At 50.7% G+C, this 17,595-nt stretch overlaps 1 protein-coding gene across 1 annotated transcript; it reads left to right on the forward strand.

Annotated features, from left to right (window-relative positions):
- Positions 1-4,842: 4,842 nt before the first annotated feature.
- Positions 4,843-16,784, forward strand: gli1 (GLI family zinc finger 1; the record flags this gene model as incomplete). Its single annotated transcript, XM_084464449.1, has 12 exons — positions 4,843-4,913; positions 7,882-8,129; positions 8,826-8,924; positions 9,350-9,548; positions 9,976-10,144; positions 10,467-10,574; positions 10,764-10,904; positions 11,544-11,693; positions 12,632-12,796; positions 13,043-13,285; positions 13,419-13,737; positions 14,167-16,784. The coding sequence occupies 12 exons, from the start codon at positions 4,843-4,845 to the stop codon at positions 16,782-16,784; spliced, it is 4,530 nt and encodes a 1,509-aa protein (XP_084320575.1).
- Between the last annotated feature and the right edge of the window lie 811 nt (positions 16,785-17,595).

Consider the following 17,595-nt stretch of genomic DNA (forward strand, 5'->3'; position numbering starts at 1 on the left):
TTCGTTAAGGTTTCAAAAATGATGCAAAAAGTGATATAGATATCAAACGCAGAGTATTGTTTTTTTTGTTGTATAACTGGAAAAAAAACTCATATTCTTTAATATTGTTTGCTTATTATTTGAAAGAATAATAAAATAACTGTTGTTATAGCGCACTAGTAATGGTGAAAATTCGAACCACACCCATCCATGAGTGTGAAACATCCCCATCACAATCCCCCCCCAATCGCTGCAAATAGGGCTTCAGGAATGCGGGGATGCTCGGCTATATTGAACTGGGAAGACCTAGTGGTGGTGGTGGTGGTGGTGGTGGTGGTGGTGGTGGTGGGGTGGATGGTTTGGACGGCTGGGAGGAGGTATGCAGGGGTGAGGATTTACAAGACCACCACCAGACCACAGCTAGTGCTCTGTAGTCGGAGTTTGACCCCCTCTGCTGTCATTTAAACGGGGGTCTAATAGAAATAGTAGTAGGCTGAGGATCGTGTGTGTGTGTGTGTGTCTTTATGCGTGTGTGTGTGTCTGTGCATGCGTGCGTTCGTGCGTGCGTGAGTGTGTATGTGTGTGTGTGTGTGTGTGTGCGTGCACGCTTGTATGTGTGTGTGCAGTTCCAATAAAACCCAGTGTAGAAGAGGCTAATGAAAAAACTTTAGGGGGACGTCTCGTGTTTCCCTAGAGCCAATGTTATTCAACGACGGCGCTTTAAACTCATCTAAACAGGCTACTACTCTGTTTTCATATGGCTGGGATATTATATTTAATATCTGTGTGACTGTGAGTTCAACCCTAATAGTACTCCCGGGTTATTGGTTTTGACATTTCACATTTGTTGGGGTATGATGTTATTATCACTTATTTATCATCACATATTTTCATCAAACATGTCATTCAGATTTCAATTTGCATATTTTGCACGAGAGTATTTAGCAGGGAGTAGATTAACAATGAAGGACTTGCCATTGAGGTATATTCATCCATTCATAAATATTACACTTTTTGTTGACCAGATTGTCACAGCAGAGTGAGGATGCTGTGGAGAAGCCCTCCGCTTCCTGGTTGTTTCCATGGTTTCCTGACGGTCCACCACTCCTCAATTCGGCCTTCGCACAAAGTCTGGTGTTTAGGATAGACATGGTATGGTGGTCTTTCTCATCTTTTTATTTTTTCAAACGGGGGGGCATTTATTGTAAGGAGTGAGCGGTGCGGTGAGGGGACGAACATCCTGTCCTCGTCCGCTGGGCTCCGGTGCCCGGCCGTGTTTGGTTAGCAGTTATGATTTACGACTTGGGGCTGCTTAATGGGCTACTACTGCCCCATCGCTCTCCAACCCGGCAAAGCCGCAAAATTACACTGGCGATGGCGGGAACTCCTCCCGCCTGCCGTCATTCCCACAACATATTGTCCTGAAATAGCAGGAATAAAAGGCAGAGACCATACCACTACACCTGTGTCAGCATTAACGCCCACTTAGACACACACACACAGATAGACTCCCAAAACAGGCAAGGGCACTAATGGTACATTCTCATGACTGCTACTACGCCATCTGCCCCTGTGTGGGCAGAATAGTAAAAGATGTGTACTGTACTATTAAACTCATTAAATACGCAGACTGGTTTTGGTCCCATCAGACCCGAGACAACACCTTATTCATCAGATGTGAGTTCACGTGCTGCCAGTTTCCCTCCTCCTGCATAATTGGAGAAACATTTCCATTTCGAAGAAAACGGCCCGCTCCAATGTAAACACATTTGATTCCCCGCCTTAGCCTTCTGCACTTGCTCCGGCGCACACCTGCCACGCACTCTCCACATAGCGCTTCTATATTCACACTCGCTGTTTCACAAACCCACACACTCGCTCACTCATGCACCCAAACACAAACACTCAAACATACATTCCTGGTGTACTTGGTGGGCCACTGGATTCCTTTACCACCCCCTGGCGAGACTGACAGGTGTGTGCGTGTGTGTGTCCGTCCGTCCGTGAGTGTGTGTGTGTGCGTGTGTGCGTGTTTGCGTGCACGCCTGTGTGTGTGTGTGGTAATCTGTCCGGAGACCCCCCTCCGATCTTGGTATTTATTAGCTCTGGACAGCTGAGGTGGCCAGCAAAGTCTCTATTTAGCACTTCCTGCTAATTATCATACACACATGTGAGTGTGCAGTGCTGAATATGCGCAATTACCTTGGACCGCCCCCATGCCATTTAGTCTCCCTCCTTCCACCCAATGCTCATCCTCCCTCCCTCCCTCCCTCCCTTCCTCCACCCCCAGCGTCTATCCCTATCACCCCCTCAGTACCAAGCCCCTCCGGGTGACCAGTGATCTTAAATAGGGACTGGCGGCCGCTTAACACCCATAGGTGCTGCGGCTACGGCGTAACAAATCTGCCACTCTCCCAGCGCCACAATGCGTTGCATGTGCGTTGAGCCCTTGCTCTCGTTCTCTCTCGCTGGCCCTGGCTGGGGGGGGGGGGGGGGGGGGGGGGCGAGTTTAGCCATGACCACTTGTCACATGTTATAGATGCAATGTGAGCCTGCATCCACCCACCCACCCTGATTCCACACGTAGCGCGTGGGATAGGGGGGGAAATGTCAGCCGTGCAAAGGGTGCCTGGCTGGTATAGTCTTCATCCGGGCAATGCGCTGAGGTCATCTTTGAGGAATGTGTTTTAAGATGCATTGCATCTTAACATCAGAACATCATCACACTTATATTAATACAATTTAGGATGACTGGTTGGCACCTTTCAGATCGCTAACATAAACAAAAAAAACTGAAATACAAGGGGACCGTCGAGGATTTCAGCACACTCAGTCATGTACACCAACGCAACGGCGTTGGTTTCAAATTTCGAATGCCCGGAAACGCATTTTTTCCGAAGCGGTCCCCGATCAGCGCCTGCCGGGATCTTGAGTGTCCTCATTACGTGTGTAAACCGTGTAAGAACACGCAGTGGAGAATATTAGTACCTGCCAGGAAGAGGGCCACTGTAATGAGCAGGTAGTCACTGCTAGTCTGTCTCAATTACCTGTGCACACAACTCGCTCTGAGGGATGCACGGTAAATACCGCTTCCTCTACCACCGCTGCTCCTTTGAGATGTTTCGGCTAGCCTCGTCTTAAGGGCAGCGTAAGTGGCTAGGCCCAGCAGCAGCACCACGGTGAAAGGTATCGGGTTTGATATCCTGGATGAAATGGGTTCTGAATTCACTGAAAATACTCCTCTGGGTTAAGTGTAACTGAGTAAACCGTATAGTAATAGTATGTCTGTAATGATTATGTTTCAGTTCCCTAACCTTTGCAACTTTCTAGGAAAAGAAAGGTGTGTCTTGGGTTTTTTTGGGGTGACTATCAGCGGACCGTGGGGTGATTGTTGTTAAGCGCAGAGGGATTACAGCCGAGTCCCTTGTTTGTGTTTCAGGGGGCCTTTGGCTAATCTTTGGGGGCATGTGGGGGTACATTAACGTTGTCATGTGACCCGTTTTGTGCAGGACCATGTAAACCTATATAGATATTTCTCTGTATCCTGGTGATGTAACCATGGCAGTCGGGCTGTAGTCACGCTGCAGAGAGGAAGCCAAACCTAAACGTCAGAAATGTGGATGGTCATTTTTTTATCAAATGTTTTTTTTGGGTGAGCTTTCACGTGAATGAAAAGGCATATGAGTATTTGAGTAAGTGATGCCGTCCCTCTCTTTAGAGGACTCAAGTTGCACGTCTTTTTTCTCCTCCTCGAACCAGACATCCATACTACACACGATGACAAGAGATGCCCACGTAGCCAAACGTTTCACCAAATACAGTTCAGATGCCTTGTCGTCTGATCGTCTGCATATGGGTGGTCGTTGCAAATTAGGGGACTTCCTTATGCGTTTGTTTAGGAACACGTCGAGCCCACCCCACAAGACAAAGCTAGGTAACCCGCACTCTCTTGTTGATCTTGTTTGGATTCTCTTGGACGCTGAACCAAACACATTTGGTTGCGCATGTACTTGGCTTCTCCGGTTTCTCCTCTGTTTGTCTGGCCGCCGCCATTCCTTTAATATAGAGAACTGTTGTCTTTCTCATCCCCAACGTTCCCGCCCATCGGCGGAGGAGGAGGACAGAGAGAGACTTTAAATCACAGTCAACCTCTCAACACACCTGTAATTGAGTTTCCCTGCAGTCTCCCTGCAGTTTCCCTGCGCCCACCTGTCAGGGGTGCTGGACTTTGCAGGGCCGTTCGGGGGCAGAGCGCATATTAGCAGCCCCCCCACCCCCCGCCCCCAAACGCCTCTTTAACTTTCTCTCTCTGTGTCACTCACCAGTCACTCTCTATTACACGGATAACGTTTGCGTTTACTGCTTCCGGGCCTCACCGATGTCTTCTGAAACAAAGTCTGCAAGGGTTAAAATACATTGTGGGGGGGGGGGGAAGGACAGACTTTGTTTTTCGATTATTTATCTTGGTCAGGTTTGTGCCGCTTGCTAACGTCACATCCAGCCCTTCTTTAGCCCTGAACCACAATTGTTGTTGTTGTCCCGGCCTCGATATTGCCTAGACACAAGGAGCACATTGGCTTAGGTCCGTTTTTTTGGGTTTGTTTGAATAGGGTTTCGCCGTGCGGTGTGGCTTGCTTTAGTTTCCACTGGACGACAATGTTTCTGTGTGGCATGATGGAGCCGAAACCTAAGACGAATATACCTCCCCCTTTTTCACCATTTTATTTAGTCGAGTGTGGGAGACGTATGTTTGGATTTGGGATTTTGTTTCATTTGTATAAAAACCCTAACCTTGTATACATCTGGTTCTGTCCCCGCAGGGTCTAAGGGAGCAGGCGGCCGGCCGTGGATCTCGGAGCTCCGATGCCCGTGGACATGCAGCCACACCAGGGGCTGTATCACTATGAGTCCCCGTCCAGCCAGCCCCCCAGAGGGTACGCCACCGCCGTCTGCTGCTTAGTCTACCGCTACTACTGCTGGTCGTACTGCTGCTCTCGCTGCTGCCACCAGTAAAACTACTGCTGCTCTCACTGCTACCACCAGTAAAACTACTGCTACTCCCGCTGCTACCACCAGTAAAACTACTGCTACTCTCACTGCTACCACTAGTAATAATACTGCTACTCTCGCTGCTACCACTAGTAATAATACTGCTACTCTCACTGCTACCACCAGTAAAACTACTGCTACTCTCGCTGCTGCCACCAGTAAAACTACTGCTACTCTCGCTGCTATCACTAGTAATAATACTGCTACTCTCGCTGCTACCACCAGTAATAATACTGCTACTCTCGCTGCTACCACAAGTAATAATACCTCTGCTGCTCTTACTGCTACCACAAGTAATACAACTGCTTATCTCACAGCAACCACTAGTTCTAGTACTATTTGTTGTAGTACTTAATAGTACCACTACCACTACTACTACTACAGATGCTACTACTGTTACTCATACTAATAACCCTACTACTTGTACTACTTCCAATGCTGCTACTTCACTAAAACACATATATACCGAAATAATAATATCGGATAATATTGGATGAATCCACCAAGACTAAGTGTTCAAATATTAGAACCCTTCCACTGCCTCTCTCCTTCACTCCAATCCATTCCAGTAGGCCTATGTTATAATACAGAGAGGAAAACGCATCCAGAAAGGGCACCAATCACGGTGGCAATTTGCAAGAGATAAACTTACCAATTTTGGAGGTTTCTCAAACTAAAGCTACCTTTTTAACCCCCCCCTTCCTGATATCCCCCTGGGTGAAAGAGCCCAGGTCCCAGAGCAATTGTTGTGGAGATAGATAGCCCCAGCTCAGGCCCTTTACTCCTCCCCTTTTTTTTTTTTTTTTTTAACTCTCCCCACTCCCCCTCCCTCCCTCCCTCCCTCCCTCCCCCTCACCCTGGGCTAATGCCACCCAGGTTGCGGGTGGACTCGGCCCCTCGCTCGCTCTCCCTCTCTCTCTCTGACAGCTGCTAATTACAGGCTGACCAGGCCCCGCTGTGCTCTGCATGACTGCCCCGCGCGGGCTCAGGTTACCCGGTGAGAGAAAGAGAGGCAGATAGAGAGACACAGAGAGTGTGTGTGTGTGTGTGTGTGTGTGTGTGTGTGTGTGTGTGTGTGTGACAGAGAGAGAGAGAGAGAGAGAGAGAGAGAGCGAGAGCGAGAGAGAGAGAGAGAGAGCGATGGGAAGAGGAAAAAGGTGGGTGGGCAGGAGAGAAAGACGAGCGACGAGAGAATGGGAGGGGGCTAACATGGAAGAGAGAGATAGAAACGGTGGACGGTGGGGCAGATTTGTGGACATGAATCACGGGACAGAGAAAGAGAGAAAGCAACAGCGAGGGAGAAGGAGAAAGAGAGAGGGAGAGAGAGAGAGGGGGCAGTGGAGGGAGGTATAGACAGGGTGAGGCGGGGGATACCGGCGTAGTGGATTAGAGTGGACAGATTAAGCTTCTGTGTGGAATACACGTTGTGTTGAAAGAATTAGAGCCCTGAAAAGAAGACTTAGAAGGTGGTCAGATGAATGAATCCTGGTGTGTAGAAGAGAGAAAGAAAATTGGTAAAGGAGGGGGAGAAAAGAGAGGGAAAGTAAAATGGATTTTGGAGAAAAAGGGGCTGGGAGTGATGAGTAGAGGACAGATAGAAATTCATAGGAAGCCTGCCTGGGAAGTTTCAGAGCAGCTTCGCTCTCTCCAAGTTTGGTAGAAGAACACAGAGGAACCGTTGTGCCTCAGCTCATGAGTGATGTGCCATCTAGTGGTCAGAGTGAAACATCACATCAACTGTTGCATTTTTGTATTCATTCGGTGTAGGTTCCTCTGCAACAGGGCTCCACTTTTTTCCAAGTCCTTTTTATTTTATTTTCATCTACTCACACTTTAACCCTTAAAATCAATCCCCTATTCAGCTGTCACCGTCCGTTAAGACCGTCACAATGAAACAGATCATTTTCATTTACATCGACATTTACGGCATTTAGCAGACACTTTTATCCAAAGCGACTTACAATAAGGACATTTGTCAGAAGAAATAGAAACAATATATTGCTGTCTGTACCATAAAGATATAATATATATATAGATATTATTAATAGGTAGGTTAACCCATTCCCTGTATACAACAAGCGAGCTAGAATATGATTCTACACAATGCTAAGTACTATTTTTAAGTGCCCAGTCGTTCAACATACAATAAGTGCGTAAGAGGGATGCTTTGAGGAGGGTAAGGGAGGAGAAGGGGCGATGGGGGATAATCACCATCACTAAGAGCAACCAAAGGTCGATCGGCTAAACTCTTCTCTATCTTGGGACCACAGTGGTGGATCGAGCTCCCTGCTGATTTCAGGACCGCAGAGTCGCTCACCAGCTTCCGCAAACGACTCAAAACCCACCTGTTCAGAGTTCACCTAGACTCTACATAGCCATTCAGTGCCTTATTTGTCTGTTGCACTATTGTTTGTTGTACGTCCTGGCACTTGATGAACGCACTTAATGCAGGTTGTATTCATTCATTGTACTTAATTGTGTAGCATGTACTTAATTGTGTTGTGTATGCATGTTGTGTAGCACATACTTAGTTGTGTAGCATCTGCAGTAGCTAGCCATCACTGCTGTGTACGGGGAATGGGGTTAGCCTGGCTATTGTCAGTACTTGCACTTGGTTCTATGAACATCTTTACTGTACCGACGGCGATATATTGTTTCACTTCTTATGACAAATGTACTTATTGTAAGTCGCTTTGGATAAAAGAGTCTGATAAATGCCCTAAATGGAAATGTAAAATGTAAATGGGATAAGGGGGGAGGCCATGCAGAGTCCAGGTGAACTCTGAACACGCGAGTCTTGAGTCATGTCTCCTGTCTCCTCTAAACGTGTGCGATCCATCGTCTGGTCCCCAGCCTGGTGCCGTCCGGCTGCTCTTCGTACAGCGAAGTGTCATCGCAGCGCGGCCTGCTCCACAACGGCCCGTCCCAGGACTGCCGAGCCATGTACAACCCCATGACCCAGCAGCCCAGCATGACCCCGGGCGCCGGCCCAGGGTCACAGGCCCACGGCTCCTGCATGAACCAGTACATGAGGCCTCCAATGGGCCCGCCTCCACCTCCACACAGCATGATGAACCACCGGGGCATGATGCCCAATGAGGGTGAGTGTTCGTCGCCTACCTGGGATTTGATTGGCTGCTGTCAAGAGGGCCCACGTTCCTCCACAAGAACGAGTCACGCCATTGGTGCGGCAGAGGTTCATTGCTGATTGCTTATTCAATCACCTACACCTACTGGAGAATTCGATTTTTTTTGTGCATGAAAGGGAAGAGTAGCAAAGCTCAGGTACTTTCTCTTTTTACATAGCAATCATCTTGGAGGAGCCGGGGATCAAACTAGCAACCTTCCTGTTACACGTCAACCCACTGTACCACCTGAGCTAGTGCAGCCCTCGTTATCTATACATAATTCATATATATTGTGTCTGCAAGTGGCAACAGAACTGTGTCTTCTGTGTGATGGCCCGTCAAAATGAGACCACCAGGATGTCCTCACCTCTCATCAATCAATCACAGATCATCGTCAATAACGGTCGGCACTGTGGCGCATCGTTGATCAGACACAACAAACCACATGCCGCTTCCGAACATAATTGTCATAAGTATGGATCAGTGCACAGTGGGTTTATATGTGTGAATAAGTGGTGGGTTTTGGAGCAGGCCAGCTGTCTGTCTGTCTGTCTGTGTGTGTGTCTGTCTGTATGTATGTATGTATTTTTCTGTTCTGTCTGTTCTGTCTCTATTCGCCTTATTGTTTGGCCGGCTGTGCTCTTATGGCTGTCCTTGGTGTTCCAACAGGTGGCGGCGGCTCCCCCTACTGTAGCCAGAACATGATGTCCTCTAACCATGGCTTTTCCCATGGCCAGCCGGCCTCTGATCAGATGGGCACGGGGGACGGTAAACCAGCCAGCCTCCTCCTGTGTAAACACGTTGCCCAGTGACTTAGCGGACCTTCCCTGCTCGATCTGCGAGCGACTGTGAACCGACGTGACTTTAGTCCCAGCTTCGTCTTGATATTTTCTTTCTTCTGTATTCGTCGACTTTCTTCTGTATTTCGTTATAGAGCCCTTTCACACAGGCAACAATAATCTGAAAAACACTGGTGTCGCTCAAAACACGTGCGTCACACATGTGTCTGTTACATTTATGTACCAGTGCGCCGTAAGAAAACAAAACCAGTGACACGCGATCGATCGCTCCGAGTGATCACTGAGCCCTAACACTACATCTGATGAGCGAACGACTCCTACGATCAACACCGATAAAGCAACACTCCTCCTCGTTGTTCTTCCCCTGGTGGCCCCCCCCCCCCCCCCCCGCAGCCTCCCGCTTCTCCACGCCGCGCTCCATCCTGAAGCTGAGCAAGAAGCGGGCGCTGTCCATCTCCCCGCTGTCGGACGCCAGCGTGGACCTGCAGACGGTGATCCGCACCTCGCCCAACTCCCTGGTGGCCTTCGTCAACGCCCGCTGCAACCCCAGCGGGGCCAGCTCCTACGGCCACCTGTCAGTGGGGGGCATGAGGTCAGACGCTGCGCACTCTGCCCGGTCGTTTTGGGGGGGAAACCCAACCCCTATGACGAGATCTTTTAGCTGAAATGTGATCCGGTGAACCCCGGTATAAACGTTTTAAAACATAGAGTAAGATGTAAATATGAACTCAGAATGCCTTGAATGGGTTAAAAATATGCTCTTGCATGATGAAATTGTTACTAGCAGCTTTGGACAGAAAGCTCTCAGACTGACAAGCGTTCTGGCTAACCTCTATCTAATCTCTTTCCCCTGTCTGTCTCTCTCTCTCTCTCTCTCTCTCTCTCTCTCTCTCCCTCTCTCTCTCCCTCTCTCTCTCCCTCTCTCTCTCTACCTCTCTCTCTCTCTCTCTCTCTCCCTCTCTCTCTCTCTCTCTCTCCATCTCTACCATGTGTCCGTCCAACCTCTCTCCGTCCCCCAGCCCGTCCCTGGGTTACTCTGGCTCCATGAGCTACCAGTCCAGAGTGCAGGGCTCCATGTACGGAGGAGGAGTCAGGACCCCGATGGGCGGGCACACCCCAGGGCCCTGCCACACGCCCCGCCTGCCCCCCCACAACCCTCGGCTCCACGCCCAGCCCAAGCACGGACATGTACGGCCCGTAATCTCACACACACACACACACACACACAGTAACACACTCATCATCGCTTTATCCAAAAGTGTTTTGTTATTTTATTTAACCAAGTCTCATCAACAAGGCAACAGCAGAAATCTAAACATAAAGGACGGTTAAACTTTCAAGTTACTATTACAGTGATAGGAAGAGATCTACAAATGCGTTGAAGCGATGTGGGACACAAAACAAGGATACAACAACCAAAAGAAAAAGAATCTTGTTAGTACAATGCAGCGGGTAGCTGCTGCCCGGAGGGCTGCTAACTCAGTGGTTTGTGTTTCTGCTGCCCCTGCAGCTGAAGACAGAGCCCGGGCTGAGCAGTGTGATGGATTGCATCAACGTCAAGAGCCTGGAAGAGAGATCAGAAGGAGACATGGCCAGTCCGTCCTCCACTGGCACACAGGTACAGCAGAGCAGTCGGAAAATACACCAGGTTTTCCATTGATTCTAAAAAAACATTTGTGCATGTACTGCTATTTCCATGCCACCTCTGTTTTGTTTCCACTGGAGTGTCAATATGTGTGTGTGTGTGTGTGTGTGTCTCGTGCTCATGCTGTGATATGTGTGTGTGTGTGTGTGTGTCTGTGTGCAGGACCCCCTCATGGGTCTCCTGGACGGCCGGGATGATCTGGACAAGGACGACGGCAAGCAAGAACCAGAGGCCATCTATGAGACCAACTGTCACTGGGAGAGCTGCAACAAGGAGTTTGACACGCAGGACCAGCTAGTCCATGTAAGATAGAAAACCACACCACACCATATCACACCATACCAAACCACACTATCACACCATACCATACCATACTACACTATACCACACCATACCAAACCACACTATATCACATCATACCACACCACACCACAACACACCATACCACACTATATCACACCATACCAAACCACACTATATCACACCATACCAAACCACACTATATCACACCATACCAAACCACACTATATCACACCATACCAAACCACACTATATCACACCATACCAAACCACACTATATCACACCATACCAAACCACACTATATCACACCATACCAAACCACACTATATCACACCATACCAAACCACACTATATCACACCATACCACACCACACCACAACACACCATAACATACCGCACCACACTAAACCACTGATGATTGACACTGATGAACCACTTGTGATTCCATTTAGACACAGACATACGGACATACTGATGAGACGAGAGAGAGAACACATCTGAATGAGAAGATTAGAGGCAGTTCAATCAAACTCATCATTTCATTTGTAACTACGGTTCTGTGATCAATAAATGTGTGTGTGTGTGTGTGTGTTTGTGTGTGTGTGTGTGTGTGTGTGTGTGTGTGTGTTTGTGATCCACAGCACATAAACAACGAGCACATCCACGGGGAGAAGAAGGAGTTTGTGTGCCACTGGCAGGAGTGCTCGCGGGAGCAGAGGCCGTTCAAGGCCCAGTACATGCTGGTGGTCCACATGCGCCGGCACACCGGGGAGAAGCCCCACAAGTGCACTGTGAGTGTCTCTCTATCACCCTCTCTCTCTCTCTCTCTCTTACTATCTTGTGTGCGTGTGTGCGTGTGCGTGCATGTGTGTGTGTGTGTGTGTGTGTGTGTGTGTGTGTGTGTGTGTGTGTGTGCGCGTAGGCCCTTCTGGGCTCGTGTCTGGTGTAGGAGTTGACGCATCCTCCTCTTAATCTTGCTTGACGTTCCTCAAGCAATAATAATAATTCTGCCTTCCCTCTCTCTCTCCCTCTCTCTCTCTCTCTCTCTCTCTCTCTCCCTCTCTCTCCCTCTTTCTAACTATTTTTCCTGCAACTATTCCATCATGTTTAAAAGTAAACAACAACTTGTCATCTGCTCTGCCCTACTTCCGATGTTTTGTCTCTATTTCACGCAGGCCAGTGAAGGGAATTATGAATTGTGTCTGTCAAATGCATTTTCTGTCAACAGCACTTTTTAATGAAGATGGTTCATGGACAGGCTGTGCGTGTTCATCTCTTATATCTGATGTATTGATAATGACTATAGAGAGACGTACAGAAGAGGCTAAAGTAGGCAGCTCCGCGTGACCTGTAAACAAGGCCTGGTGCCGATACTATCAGTGTGTGTTTTAAAGTCAAAGAGTGCTACTATAGACCCTCTTTGTTTCTCGTCCTGTGAAGAATATGATCATTTATTCATTTAAGCTTCAATGTGCATTTAAATGAACAGCATCATTGTCTAATAAAAATAAGGTTGATTTCTGAAGGAAATTTTATTTCTAATAGATGTATTCTAAACTGCTTTTAATAATAAATAAATATTTTTTAAATATTAAAATTGAATAATAAATCCTTTGTATTCAAATTCAATATCTGATTAATATTTATCTTTCTCTTGAATGTGTGTGTGTGTGTGTGTGTGTGTGTTCGTGTGCGTGCGCGTGTGCGTGCGTGTGTGTGTGTGTGTTAGTTCGAGGGATGTAACAAGGCCTACTCTCGTCTGGAGAACCTAAAGACCCACCTGCGCTCCCACACGGGGGAGAAGCCCTACGTGTGTGAACACGAGGGCTGCAACAAGGCCTTCTCCAACGCCTCGGACCGCGCCAAGCACCAGAACCGCACGCACTCCAACGAGGTACAGGCACCCGGACGTCCACGTGAACAATATCGGGGATTGTACCCGATTACATGTCGATCACAGAAGATGTTAATAATCCCTTTGAACTAAAAGGATAAAAAAAAGATCACTTTTCCTTCTTCCTAAATAGATGATCCGAATGAAAACACTGGCTACTCATATTGATTCGTGTTTGACTGGTTTTGGTTGTTTTCACCTTTGTGTATCGACCAAACTTCCACCAACCAAATGTTTATCCCGTAGAAACCGTACGTGTGTAAGATCCCGGGCTGCACCAAGCGTTACACGGACCCTAGCTCTCTACGGAAACACGTGAAGACGGTCCACGGCCCTGAAGCCCACATCACCAAGAAGCACAGAGGAGACACCGGGCCCCGGGCCCCTGGCTCAGCGCTGACCCCCGGTGGCCCCAACTCTGAACTGCTGCTGGAGAAGGAGGAGACGCGCCGGGAAGACTGTAAACTTTTAGCCCCCGAATCTTCTTTGGTAAGCAATTCAGCAATTCCTTTATTTATTTATTATTTGTTGTTTTCTACATACATTTTAGTTGAGTTATTTTAGGACAAATGAACAAAAACATTCTCCAATTCAAGTGGAATTTCATTTATTTGCTTCTCAGAAATCCCAGCCCAGCCCTGGCGGTCAGTCGTCCTGCAGTAGCGAGCGCTCGCCACTGGGGAGCGCCAACAACAACGACAGCGGGGTGGAGATGAACCTGAACGCGGCGGGGAGCCTGGAGGACCTCACAGCCCTGGAGGACGGTGTGGCGGGAGGAGGAGGAGGAGGAGGAGGGGAGGCGGGGAACGCTGCATGCACCATCGGGATGTCAGCCCAGGCTCTGAAGAGGCTGGAGAACCTGAAGATTGACAAGCTGAAGCAGATACGCCGGCCCACTCCTCCGGGCCGCTGTGCCGGGAGCAAGCTGCCCGCTCTGCCTGGTGAGACGGCGTTCTGTGTTTTGGTGTTCAATTGTCGTGGAACCAATTAGGGCTGAACGGTTCATTTTTCTTTAACAATTCAATAGTTAGATAATTCTAACATCAATTCGTGCATCAATTAATCTCAACACATGGGCCTGGCCTAAAGGAAAGAGCAGTTCATATGTTGACTGCTTCCAATGTTGTGTTGGTCATACTATAGAAGGATTTATCGTTTGTTTAGTGAATAATACAGAACATTTAAAGGACCTTTAAAAAGAAAAATCGCATACTAAATCGCAATATTGGTCGAAATAATCGCAATTCAATTATTTCCCCAAAGTCGTTCAGCCCTAGATCCCGTCCTATTGGTTGGAGTCGTTTTGGGGGCGTGGTCTCAGTGCTCACCATCACGTCTCCTCCTCCTCCTCCTCCTCCTCCTCCTTCTAGGCTCGGGGGAGATGATCGGGATGTGCGCGCCGTCTCCGCTCCTCTCCAACCGCCGCGTTATGGAGCTGTCCAATCACGACATGGCGGGCGGGGGCGGCGCCATGAACTGCTCGGCCAACGACCGGCGGGGCAGCGGCACCAGCAGCCTGAGCTCCGCCTACACAGTGAGCCGCCGCTCCTCCATGGTGTCCCCCTACCTGTCCAGCCGCCGCTCCAGCGAGGTGTCCCAGCTGGGCGGCGGAGCCGGCGGCGGCGGCGGCGGCGGGTGTCACCTGGTGGCGCCGGAGCAGGTGGCGGGAAGCGACCCGCTCTCCCCGGAGATGAGTCGCAGGGGCGTCTCCTGTCAGGGGGGTCTGCCCGGCCTGCCCACCCTCACCCCCGCCCAGCAGTACAGCCTCAAGGCCAAGTACGCCGCCGCCACCGGCGGCCCGCCCCCGACGCCGCTGCCCAACATGGAGCCCCCCGGCGGCCCCGCGCGGCGGGGCGGCTTCCTGTCCGACTACCAGGCCCAGCCGCTGCCCCCGTTCCTCCAGGGGGGGGGCCCGCGCAGGCACAGCGCCAACACCGAGTACGGCACGGGGGTCATCTACCCGCACCAGGCCCCCGGCAACGCCCTCCGGAGGGCCAGCGACCCGGTGCGCTCGGTGGGCGACCCGCAGACCCTGTCCAAGGCGCAGCGCTTCAGCAGCCTCAACAACGTGGCCATGATGGGCCGGAGGAACGCGCTGCAGCACTGCGGCTCCGACGCCAACGTGGCGCGCCACATGTACTCGCCGCGGCCGCCCAGCATCACCGAGAACGTCATGATGGAGGCCATGGCCATGGAGCCCAGCCACAGCTCCGCAGACTCCAGGAGCCACTCCATGATGATGGCCCCCGGAGAAAGGGGTTTCATGGGGTACCCGCAGCAGCAGCAGCAGCAGCAGCACCACGCCTTGGGCGGTGGGTGTGGAGCAGCCAACCAGCTATCTCCCAGCCATGATGCCCTGGGTTGCCCGGACCCAGGCTACATGCAAGGGCACTATCAGAACCAACAGGGCGACGCGGGCCCCAGGGGCAGTGCGGTTCGAATGGGTCAGGCGGGACCGATCCATCCAGAAGGCATGTCTAATAATCTCCTCCAGCAGGCTGAGTACAGCATGAGCACCTGCCAGCTGAGTCCGTCGGGGCCCCATTACCCCGGCTTGAGCCAGGGCGGCGAGGCCAGGGCCATGACGGGGCCCTGGGGGGAGAACCACAACCAGATCCCGGTCTCCTCTCACGTTCTCCAGAACCAGGGGGCAAGGATGCAGTACGCCGACGCAAGCATGCAGACCCAGCAGCAGGCCCTGTACAGCAGCCCCGACGGAACCCACAAACTGGTCATCAAACCCGAGCAGCAGTTCCACCCGGGGATGGGCATCGGAGACGCCTGTCGCAACGCTAAGCTGCAGCAGCAACAGCAGCAGCAGCAGCAGCGCTCTCTGGCCCAGCAGGCTCAAGGCTACACTGCGCAGGCAGGCCAGGTCATGATGAGGACCGCCAACAACCCCAGCTGTGACTTCAACAGCCAGGGGGATCCGCAAGGGCAGGCCGGGCAGACCCCTTTCCCCAGCGGAGGAGGCCTGAACATGGGCTGCGGCGGTGGCACTGTGGTGCTGCCCGACGGGCGCCGGTCCCAGACTCCCATGATGCAGGTGAAGGAGATGATGGTGAGGAACTACGTGCAGTCCCAGCAGGCGCTGATGTGGGAGCAGCAGCAGGAACAGCAGCAGCAGGGTGCCGTCAAAGCCCCGCCGCTTTCCGACTCCATGGACATGGGGGGTCAGACCGCCGTGCTGCAGCACAGTCCCCAGCAACAGAACCAGAACCTGTATTCCAGTCAGCCCTATCCTTCTTACCCCAACCAGAACCTCCTGATGAGCCCCCCGGCCCACGGCAGGGGTCCCGGCTCGGTGCAGCCTAAAGAGCAGCAGCAGCAGCTGTCGGGGCTCCAGGGCTCGTGCTACGGCCAGGAGATGGTGGTCCCCCGACCCCCGCAGGGACGCAAGCCCCTCAGCCGCCAGAACAGCCTCACCCAGCAGTCGGCTGCCGGAAGCTACATGGGCAGCCCGCCGCAGCTCAGCCCCGTCCACTCCACCTCCAGCCCCCGACGCACCGTGCGACTGCCGCCCGTCCAGCACCCGCACCACCCGCAGAGCGAGATGTTCTCGCCCTCGAACAACAACAACAACATCTACTACTCGGGGGGGGACATCCACATGGACATGGAGAAGCACATGGACCCCCAGAGCGGGCCTTTCATGAATCAGCAGCACAACATGCTGAGCAGCAAGTCCGCCGCCCTGGCGCCCTACCCCGAGTCGGGCCCCATCTCCAACGCCTTGGAGAACCTGGACCTGGACAACGCCCACATAGACTTTGCCTCCATCATCGACGACGCCGAGTCCTTCGGTTCGCTCAACGCTCTCCAGGACCTCCCCGGCTCTTCGTCCCAGGCCTCGTCGCGCCTCACCACCCCGCAGACCTCTGTGACTCTGGCGCCGGGCTCGGGACTGTCCAACATGGCCGTGGGCGACATGACGTCCATGCTGACGTCGCTGGCCGGCGAGAACAAATACTTAAACACGCTGTCTTAGGAAGGAGAAGTGGAAGTCCAGAGACTTGATTCACACAGATGCCTTGGCCAGTAATCAGAGACAGACAGATCAAATGGAGAAAGGGATGTTTTTTTTTTGGTTGTCCCCTGTCTTTGAGTGTCTTACGAAAAGGGCAGTCAAATCCAGACCCTGAAGACTGCGACTATAAAGTTACACATTGTGCTGCTTATGAAGAGTTAGAGACAAAGCTGGGCTATAGGTATTTGGAGAATGTATGAGTGAGAGATAGTTTTTTACAGGAAGTATTTCCAGATATTTCTGGGCTGTTTTACTCCCAAAGGTCTTCTAATCTGGACCATGGGTCTAATCCAGCTCAGACTTGTGGTTTATTGTTGCGATGGGTCGGGAAGTAAAACCTGATGAGTTTGAAATGATGACCTCCACATGAAAATAGTAATAATATGTTCCAAGGAGCCTGGGTCTTGTGGTGAGCCTGACTTTTCAAAATGTTTCGTCTGAAATTAGAAACTTTGCCCAAAACGTTAAACCAAATGTGCCTCGTAGTCCTTTCCTATATGTTGTGTTTTCTCATTACCTTGGTACACCGCTTTGCCTTTCGTAAGATAGGGAACCACATGCCTGATATAAAGTTGATTAATGTACATTTGCCAAACCGGAATTCCAGCTGCATAGGAGTGTGGCTAAAAGTAGAGAAGAATGTTTATATGTAAATATGTTTTATATGATTTCATATATGCTTTGTATGTGACAATGTAGACAATTTGCTGTACTCTCTCACAAGATGCAGGTCAACAGAGCAGGCTGTTTAAAAGAACAGATTGAAAAGAGA

This window comes from Micromesistius poutassou (genome assembly GCF_964030765.1).
Source record: "Micromesistius poutassou genome assembly, chromosome: 2".
Classification (NCBI taxonomy): Eukaryota; Metazoa; Chordata; class Actinopteri; order Gadiformes; family Gadidae; genus Micromesistius; species Micromesistius poutassou.